A 10,265-nucleotide genomic window follows, 5' to 3' on the forward strand; every position below is an offset into this window, starting at 1 on the left:
CCCACCAGCATGTAGGAAGCAAGGGTAACTCTCTGCTCGGGAACCACTCCTAAGATTTTGAAAGCCTTCTCTGTCTCCGCCAACCAGTACTGGGCATCTTCGAAAGAGGACTCCTATGCAAAAGTGGAAGGGTTCAGTCTCCTGTACCTCTCTAAGTAGCCCGGGTCAATCAGGGAATGAGCTGGGTCCCGTGTAAGAGGGACTGGGCCGGGCTGAGGATAGACTGGAGGGCCCTGTGGTGGCACTTGTTGATAGAATAGAGGCACTAGATTGTACTGTGGCGGTGCCAGATAGTACTGTGGCTGGGGCACCGGATTATACTGCGGCGGTGGTGCTGGGTGGTACTGTGGAGGAGCAGGCTTGTGCCGGGGTGGCTCGGGATCTGCTCGCTGTAGCGGTGGCTCAACCTGTGGTAGTGGGGGAGGGTCGAGTAACTCCCTTCTCTCCTCTCGGCCTTGCTGGGCAGCAATGATCCTTTCTAGCATTTCAAATATTCTGTTCACATCTTCCCAAAACGAATCATCCCGGGCTGCTCGGTTTAGTGGAGGTCTTCCTCTCCTCATCTTTTATTATTATTATTATTGGAATTATTTTTATTTTATTTTATTTTATTTTTTATAATTGATTTATTATGTAATAATTATATGGTTTTAAATTTAGTTTAATTTAATTAAATGGAAATAAAAAAAGTAATAATAATAATAAAGGGATAAAATTATTTTAGAGATTTAATTGAAAATAATTTTGTGAAAAAATGGGTGAAAATTTGGGTTCTGTGGGTATTTTTGAAAGAAAATTTGAAAACCGGAGGTCAAAACACAATTTAAAAAAATTGTGCCACGTCAGCTGCCCGGTCAGTAGCCCCGTCCAACCAGAACGTGCCGCGTGGCAGAGACGTTGACGCAGAAGGGAGCCACGTGGGCGATCCACGTGCGCGCGATCAAACGGTTAAGATCCGTTCCCGCGCACACCGACGGTCCAGATCAAAAGTGCGTGCGGACGGCCCAGATTTCACGTGTGCGGACGGCCCAGATTGAATCACGCACGGACGGTCCAGATTAAATCATGATAGACGGCTCAGATTAAAAGGGGAAGATTATAAATAATCTCATCCACACCTAACCCCAAACCCTAGCCGCCAGAGCCCTCGCCGGAGAAGACAACCCAGCCGCTAGGGGAACCAACCGCCGCCACCCGCCGCCGCACCAGAGCACTTTCCGGCCGCCAAACGAGGTAAAATTTCTCCCCTTGGCTCGGATTTCGATGTTAAACCCACCTGTGGCCAAATGGGAGCCAAACCATCGATCAATTGGCTACAAAACGCCGCCGAAGCCTAGCAGCGCCGCCATGGGTTTTCTCAGTTTTTGCCTTCGATGAGGCCCTTCCCGATTCCTGTTCGATATAATTTTTACACCACTGTGACCACCGTCCTTTCCTCTACAAGTTGATAGGAGCAAAACGCCAAATCGCGACTCGCATCGGAGGAGCCGCCGGTAAGTCTCAGTATTCTATTTTGTTTTTTTGCCCACCGAGGGCCCTACATGTGTTTCCTCGCAGGAACTGGTGCTAGTTTGGCTGAATTCAGTCGAAAACGACAGAAAACAGCCAACTAGAGGTGGATCGTCGCCGCCGCCGCCGTGCCGGAATTCTAAAATTGGCCGAGGAGGCCCTGTGTCTGATTTGAAATTTTTTAGGGACATATGCAGGTACCAGAAGTGTGTTTCAGTTCCCGGAGAAAAATTTAGAGAATCTAGGGACTGCCCGTAGGCACAGTAAAAAATCAATTTTAGACTTCGAATCAAGTAAGGATCACTCACTCTATTTTCTATCACGACATTAAAGCTTAATAAATGATAAAACGGTATTTTATGAATTAATTGATATGTATAATTAATTAAGATTGCTAATGGAGCCCGAATCTGATATATTTTCGGTCAGTTGCTGTTTTAGTTATTTTACAGTTTTAAAGGCATTATGGTGTCTGATCTATTTATTTTATGGTTTTTAATGCATGAATCACTGTTTACTTAACTATTGCTTGATTTTGTGAATCCGATGATATGCCTGCATTGTTGGATGCTCGTTACTGGTTTAAATATTCATGATTATGTGAGAAACAGAAAACTAAGAAAATAATATAAAAGGTATGTGAATTGATAAATGGATAAGTCGACAGCTTCACTAGATATCCTGAGAGATGGTGGACGGACCGGGTCTATAGGGAACCCTACTGGAAACGTTGTCTCTCATACCGGACGAGATATGGAGACTTTAAATATTTTGGCGCTCATACCGAACGAGGTATGGGGACGGCCCGCTTCACCCTTATACCGGACGGGGTATTGAGGGTTATGGTTTTGGCGCCTATACCGGACGGAGTATGGGGACGACCCTGGAGTTAAGTTATTAAGGTGAATGGTTTACGTGTAGCAGAGACTCCTATGAATCCCCATGGATACTGGTAGGCTAGTAAAAGAGAAAATTTGTTGCCTAATGATTGAAATATTAAAAGTATGATATGTGTTATGTTACAGAGTTCGTATGATTTCATGATATTATAATGTTATTATTTTTATAAGTTGTTTTCATGAATCTCACCGAGATAAGTGGACAGTAAAGGGTTTTATTATTGATAAATGAATTTGTTATAAATTATGCTCCATTGGTCGTTTTTGTTTTCTACCAACCTTTACTTATGTGACAGTGAGATAGTGTGACATCTTTATTGGGTTAGTGTAGCTCATTTCTTATTTAACCATTTCAGATCATGAGGACTTGATTCCCGAGCTCGTTCCGCAAGAAGACGGCGAGTAGATGCCTAAAGATTTTATATTTTTCCTTATAATATTTATTTCTAGTATTTACTTTAGTTAGCTTATTCTTTTATACGTTTAATACGTTTTGGTTATTGTGTAAGAGATTTTAATCTTATTATTTTATTTCGCTTCCGCAATTAGAATTTTTATATATACATTTCCTTTTAATCTTCGGGGTCGTTACAACTATTAAAATGTATATATACTTTATTAATTGCGTTAAAAGAATCATTGATAATTTAATTGAAAAAAAATAATTTATATTTTCCACATGTATCAATTAATAATAAATCAATTGATATAATATATTTTATTTTGTCAAAAGGCAAAATAATCATTTTTATCCATCACCATTCTAGACAATCCAATTTTCCTTAATTTTTTAAGTCCAACAAAAAAAAAACGTTAGGACTTCTCCACTAATTTATTGAGATAAAACGTAAATTTTTCTAATTTTTATAATTTTGTATTTAAAAATTTTTAAGTATTCATTTATACAATACATTTAGTTTCATATTTTCAGTTTCGCTAACACTCAACGGTTTTATCATATAAACTGAAACTCTTTTTTATATTTTTAACCAAAATTATTACTATTTTATCACTTTTTATATTTCGCAATTATATATTTCAGCTTATAACATCTAATTATTATTCAACATCTCTAAAAAAAATAACCTGATTAATAAACTTGATTTATTGTTTTCTAAAAAAATATGAATATAATTATAATTGTAATTATATCAAAACTTCACGTTCTTCCTTATAATTTAACAAAAAAGAGCGGCCACAAGTCAAAGGAAACAGAAACTAATTAGGTTCAATCATCAAAATTTTATTTTCTTTTATTGGAACAACAGTTTTCACATCTTGAAAGCTGTTATATCACTAGTTATGTATGTACACATCATCAATGGGAGATGGGAGTATAGGAGTCATGTAAATATGTAAACCTCGTCAAATCCCCTTCTGCAGTCAAGAAGACAAGATCATCAAGCCAGTAAATTCAGTTGCATATCCAGATAGGTTTAGCTCTCAAGAAAAATAAAACAAAATCTTACCCAGCCTTCCCACAATATGTGGGACTATGGTTGTAAATGAGGTTGTCAAGCACTTTTTGGATTGGCGGTCTGTTTAATGACTTCCTAGCTTCACTGCACAGCAGTTTGAGATTACAAATGAGTAATAATTTTGATTAGTAAAATGAGGATTGCTTCTATACGAGAATCATTACTATTTATATCGTCTTTGATTCAAGTCTATTTGTTCTCAGTCAATCTCTAAATTTAGTTATTTAATATATAGAATTTAACCATATAATTTATATAAGGTGCTAATTTTTTTTTGGAAGTCCGATTATTTAATTTAATACTGGGTATTAATAGGACTTAAAACTTGTAACTGCTACAAGGTTTCTGATGAGTTCACATGCTGGGTTCCTGCTTGATCTAATTTTCTTAGATTTGGGAGGTCTGTATATATAAAGATCCTCTTAGAAAGCTGGGAAATCAAAATCCCTATATAATGATCTCACTAGAGGCTTTCATCGATCTTAGGAGCTTTAACACATTGTATGGGCATCCAGATGATGGTGTTCTTCTATCTGTAGGAGCTACTAAGTTACTGGCATGGGTAAAATAATTGTCAATGACAAGATTTTGGAGAGGAAGAATGCAAGAGATTACTTTGTCTAAGATTCTCTCTGATTTAGTGATTTATATGGCCACAAGACAATTTGGACAAACTACTAATATATCCTCATCCGCAAACAAACAATTTTCTTTGCCATTTTAATTTTACCTTAAAAGTAATCATTTTTATCATATCCTAGTTCAGACACTAACGACTAGGTAACATCGAAGCAAGTACTGCTTGGTCCATGCAAAATTGCCAGTTGAGATGTTGAAATCTATTGTATCAGCAGAATATCCTGAACCAAATATAAAGAAGGCAATGTGAATACTCTCCTTCTTAATGAGTACTAACCTGATAAAATAATTTGCAACATGTTGAGTCACTTGAATAGCCTCTTCTGAGTGTGGAATCGCTGATACACCCCATTCAAAAGCATTTTTCTGCGTGTAGGATGGTTTATAATCAATGCATCATCAAATTTAATGCAAACATTTAAATTATGAAATTGAGGCCCCCATGTACACCCCAGTACTTGTAGATTGTGACAATTTTATTTTGAATACTCAAGTTCACTATACCTTCTCAGATTTTTACTTTTTATATTGAAAACAAACTTAAAAGTCTCATATTCTGAATATAGGAGAATTTTGAATAACCTAAGTTTCTTGGTTCTCTGTTACAAGAAAATGATCACCAATGTGGCTAAAAATTGTCCAAGGCTAGTTAAAATAGAGGAAGCTTCCCACTGTAACAGAATATAATAGATAGTTGTGGATATGTTGAAATTGAAGAAAAAAAATTTATTTTTTTAAGTTATCCACGTAATTAATTGTGAATAGTTACTAGAAGAGATATTTTGAATTAGACAAATGCCTCTGTGGCCCAGGCCATGAGACTACAAACATTCTACTCACAATACAGCCCCCTTAGTGTTTCATTCTGCCTCCCTCACTCTTTCCTCAACTTGGACCACTGATAATCTCAAACCTGACTCTTGGTCTGGATTGTCCCATGTCTCATTTCTAGCACATTACAATGTGCTTATTTAGGTCTTACTAAAATCTATGCATAATCCTATTAACCCTTTTGGCAATTGAATATAGCAGGATTATTATCGTTGTAGAATACCCTGAAATAATATTAAGATGATAGTGTGAAAATTAAATGCAACGAAAAAATGAAGTAAATTGGTGACAGTACCTCAGGATGCCACTGGAAGGCAGTCACAGGATAGCTATGTGCCTGAACTGTGGAGACATAGACCTGATGGAGACAGCTCTCGAAAGATCAGTACCCAACCAGTGAACTAAAAGGAAGCATAAGTATTCTAACTTGTTCATTGATATAAATTTAAGGAACAGTTAGTTTCAGCACCTTATTATTTTTATCTGCACTTGTTGTCAGCAACCTAAAGAAGCTAGTTAGATGCCGATTGCCTTTAAGTGTTTCTGGTGAAATTCCATACTGTTTCATGGCAGTATCAAATCAAGTTAGACTTGTGCTAGGAAACTTAAGCATAATTACGAAGATCAAGGAAGAATCAGAATAAATGCACACGGTACAGAAAATAAAGGAAAAAGTAAAAATTCATAAGAAATAAAATTAGCGGCCTAAGAATGCTGAGCTATTATATAATCAGCTGCGGTAATTACGCAAACATGACCAATGCATTAATCAGAGAAAGTAATATTCATAAAAGACATCAGGCCAAAGATAGAAGAAGATGCTTCTTTCAAAACCAAAAGAAGATTTATATGTTAACTGATGTATAAGAACTGAGCACAATGCTAAGCAAAAGAAGACTCATAAGTCAAATTACGTCAATACATCTCAAAAATCAGAAAGAAGAGAAACTCACTTGATGATTTTGCATAACCAGGCAATTTGTCTCAAGCTTTCTCCGCAGACCTGGCGGAAATCTGAAAAGAGAATAGCAAGTTCCACTTACGTAAAATGTCATTGCAGCAGCCAAGAGCAAGATGTTCCAGACAATGAACGTGGACATATGAATATCAAAGAAAGTAACACAACCAAACTTCAGCACTTGTTGCGAGCAAGTGATCAAACTTCAGCACGTGTCACTTTCTAAAGTGACTTATTATGCTTACATGCTTATGGTTGCCTGAAGCCAAGTGAATGATTTTCTATAAGCTTGAGCTAAAAATAAACTAGTCCAAATTTATTATTTATAGCACAGTATGTCCCCTAATTAGTTGGAGTAGACAGCATGAATCTTTCACAATATCTGTTTTTTAAATTATTATGTACGTGTAAGATAGGAAAAGGTCTAGAGCTGAATCCCATGTTGCATGAAGAAATTTTTAGATTGATTCAATTTTGTGATTTTGGCCTCCCTTTTAGCCTATTCCTGCTTCATATCAGATCAAGCTTCTACATCTTTTCTACTTTGGAGAAGGAAGGGGGATTCACTGACTACTTCTGATTGAAAAGAAAAAGAAAAAGAAAAATCTCTGACCACTAGTCTTTCCATATTCTTGATTTCCTAATTATAACTCCAGTCATAGTGGAGCATTGTTGGAGAATAGTTGAAATACTTTGTTTCTGGAGCTCCTGATGAGATCCTGATGAGAAGCTGAAATGCTGGTCAAAAAATGGTGGTGATGAGGAGTTTTTACCCTCGTGCTGGGTATTTAGAATATGGTTCCTACGTCAATTTATACAGTCATTCACCAATCCAATGACATTATGGCTTTTTGTCCTATTATGGAGCATTTAACAACATTGAATGGCAGGTAACAAATTCAAAAACCAAAAGTATTTAAGCATGCTTGATAGAGCATACATGATGTGTATTCTGAATGCTATAAAACTCCGCCAAATGCAACTAAATCCAGAATAATTTTTAATAAAGGCCACAAGAATATGTACCTTTGAAATACAGTTCCTTCAACATGACTGCTTTGCACAAATTGGAGAGTGGATGCCATATCTGTTGCACTAAAACCTTCAAGAATTTTTTGGTTCTGTTATCAAGGGGAAAATGAGACACTTATAAAGTCAAACATCTGCCATTTTGTAAGAGAACTGTTGAGTCAAAAATAATTTGCAACTAAATCCAATACAGCATTGTATATAAAACTAATGCAAGAAAACTGTCACTGAAGAAAGACAGAAGAAGTGCGAGGGAAAACAGCAAAGATAAACTAACGAAATGGAGCAACAACTTACCTTGCTTATGATCATTGTTAGAAGCTCAAAACCTAAGCAAATGGCATACAGCGGAAAATGATCACCAGCATCATTCTTCTTTAAAACTTTCTGCAAGAAACAGCAAAAGGTGCTTCATGTAATCAAAAAGAGAAAATGCATTTGTGACCAAGAAAGGATAATCTATGTTCTTGAAATTGGCATCTGAAAATAACTTAATCCCAGCCAATCAATCTCCTGGTATTAACTTCTTTTTTCACTTGAAAATATTATTATGGGCAAATGCAAAAGTCAAAACCAATATCCTGACCAGAAAAAGCCCATTTCAGCTTTGCCATTTTTAACTACGTGTTTCTAAGAACAAAGAGAGTTTTTGAATTAGTTCCAAAACAATAGTGAAACAGTGTCAGTAACTAGAATAAGGAAAATTTAGGTTAGCTTTGTAACAGAAAACATGTTCTGTTTTTTCATTTTCCAAAGACCTACAAGCTTGCCACTCACCTGAATAGCGTCACCAATTCACCCCTGGCCTCCAGCAAAGTGGACCTGACTGGAAATGGGTTTTTATGACCAATTTCATCGGCCAATTGATTCTTTCCACCCTTTTGTATATCTTGTTAAATCAACGCCAATCAAATAACAGATTCAAGGGTTCCAAATGCAACCAGTAACCAGTTTTTATTTCTTTAAATAACTATCATTTCTTCACCAAAAGAAGACATTTATACATGAATCTTGCATTCCTTGAGATAAGGATTCATAATATAATTTTCGATCTTCTAATTTTTTTTGTTTGAGATAAAAGTATGGTAAATCACTTTGATAACTATGGTACTCATTTTACATTTATAGGTTCCTCTCACCCAATATGCAACAAAATCAAATTAGAAATTTATTACATAATTTCTCTTAACAGTTAATTTTAATTTTAACCATTTGATTTCAAAATTGTCGCATACATTCATAAATATGAACATATGAGTTTTCAGGTTAGTTTCAAACTAATCCTTTTACTTTGCACAAAAAAAGATTGCATCATACCAGCTAGTTGACAGTGTTGAGGAAATTTTGGATCAGACAAGCTGCCGCTGGCAAACTAGGCTATCCATGTGCATCAGGTTATAGTAGTGAGAAAATGCTTAAATTTATTGTATGGTTATCAAGTGCTCATAAAATAATTCGTGGCATTGTTTACCTTGAATATTCTCTCAACAATGTCATAATACAAACCGCTCTTAGCCCACCCTCCAGTAAACAGCACGCCATTGACCAATTTTAGCTTCTGCAATGCAACAGTACAGATTAAGCATCGTGCCATACAATCAACCGACGTAGCAAATGGAAAATGAATTATCATTAATAGAACTATAAAAATTAAATTCAATTAATTTATTTAAAAATCAACTGAATAGATAATAAGGCCGTAAAGGTAGCTATACGAGGAGTGATTATTAGAAGCAGAGTATAAACCAGTTGCAACACCAATAATGTGATTATTTAATTTTAAACCTTAGTCAGAAAATAACGAAACAAAAATTCAAAGTATAATACGAAACTCATTTGTGCTCTGCAGCCGCAACCAACAGTTTCTTGGAGATGAGACCTCTAAATTTCAGGAGAAAAAGAATCCACATAGAGATCACCTCCCGGGAAATGAACACTAAACAAAGTTAAGTCCCTCGAAAACGATCTTCCAGCCTGTTTTCACTGAAAAAAAAAAGAACTGAAGCTTATTTCAGCTACCTCGAAAAGTACTTCTCGTGGCTCGTTGTAGATGAGCGGAATGACGCGAGCACCAGCGGACTCGACGAACTTAACGTAGGAAGCCGCGATGTACGAAGCGCTCGTGACGTTCCTGAGGCGTCCGGAGGCGCCGTCCCCTGGATGACTCAAGATACCGATAACCGGACGATAATTCAGCTTTGGGGGAACGGGACACCTCGGCACATGAGAACTCAACGAATCAGTTACGGAGTCATCGCCACTCGCACTTAGTTGACCAGGGAGTAAAATCGAGGACTGAGCTCTCGCTAGGGCGAGCTCCTTGGAAAGAGTAATCAAGAAAGGAATCCACAAGTAGTTCCACATATCGGAGAACTTAGAAGATGAGGAAGTAGAGGATGAAACGGTGTCGGTTGGAATATCGGGGGAGAGGGAGGGAGGCTCAGATGATGAATTAGAAAGCAAACGGGAGTGCATTTTGACGATTCAGAAATGAAGAGAGGTCAGGATTTTTGGTGAGACGAAGATGAAGAAAATGGGTTGACATTGTAAACGAAGGCTGAGAAGAAAAGCTCGAATTCTGTACAGTACGAACGATAAAGATGACCAGAAGAAGACGAAACTTGGATTAGTCACGCAACTGGTTTTGGCAGACCAAACAGTTTTTCAGAGGATTTATTTTTGAATGAATGAGGAAAGAGAGCCACCTGCTCCAAAAAAAATTGAAAATTCTTATTAATTATTTATTATATATTAATTTTTTTTTCCTATAATATTATAATATAAGGATATTAATTATTTATAAATTATAATAATTGAGGAGCACATTAATTGCTTCTAAATCTGCTTAATAGGATAATAATTATATTGAATCTTCTAGATAAATATGACTTTTTCAAGTGTTTCTTTTATTACGAGGATTTG

General features: G+C 36.5%; 1 protein-coding gene across 1 annotated transcript; it reads right to left on the reverse strand.

The window, feature by feature from the left end:
- Window positions 1–3,630: 3,630 nt before the first annotated feature.
- LOC110812565 (gamma-glutamyl hydrolase 2-like) lies at window positions 3,631–10,049 on the reverse strand. The gene is made up of 10 exons (XM_022039375.2): window positions 9,363–10,049; window positions 8,815–8,901; window positions 7,641–7,730; window positions 7,341–7,435; window positions 6,310–6,370; window positions 5,826–5,915; window positions 5,652–5,714; window positions 4,803–4,891; window positions 3,878–3,970; window positions 3,631–3,785 (listed from the first exon to the last, which is right to left on the reverse strand). Exons 1-10 carry the CDS (start codon window positions 9,816–9,818, stop codon window positions 3,752–3,754), a joined length of 1,158 nt encoding a protein of 385 aa, XP_021895067.1. The 5' UTR covers window positions 9,819–10,049; the 3' UTR covers window positions 3,631–3,751.
- Window positions 10,050–10,265: the final 216 nt, after the last annotated feature.

The sequence above is a fragment of the Carica papaya genome, chromosome 4 (assembly GCF_054855325.1).
Source record: "Carica papaya isolate Zhongbai chromosome 4, ASM5485532v1, whole genome shotgun sequence".
Lineage (NCBI taxonomy): Eukaryota > Viridiplantae > Streptophyta > Magnoliopsida > Brassicales > Caricaceae > Carica > Carica papaya.

Coding starts and splice junctions, on each gene's coding strand:
- LOC110812565 (XM_022039375.2), bottom strand. CDS start 9,818: ATGCACTCCCGTTTGCTTTCTAATTCATCATCTGAGCCTCCCTCCCTC. Junction 7,436..7,640: donor TAACAATGATCATAAGCAAG/GTAAGTTGTTGC, acceptor CCTTGATAACAG/AACCAAAAAATTCTTGAAGG. Junction 3,786..3,877: donor ACATATTGTGGGAAGGCTGG/GTAAGATTTTGT, acceptor TCTTGACTGCAG/AAGGGGATTTGACGAGGTTT.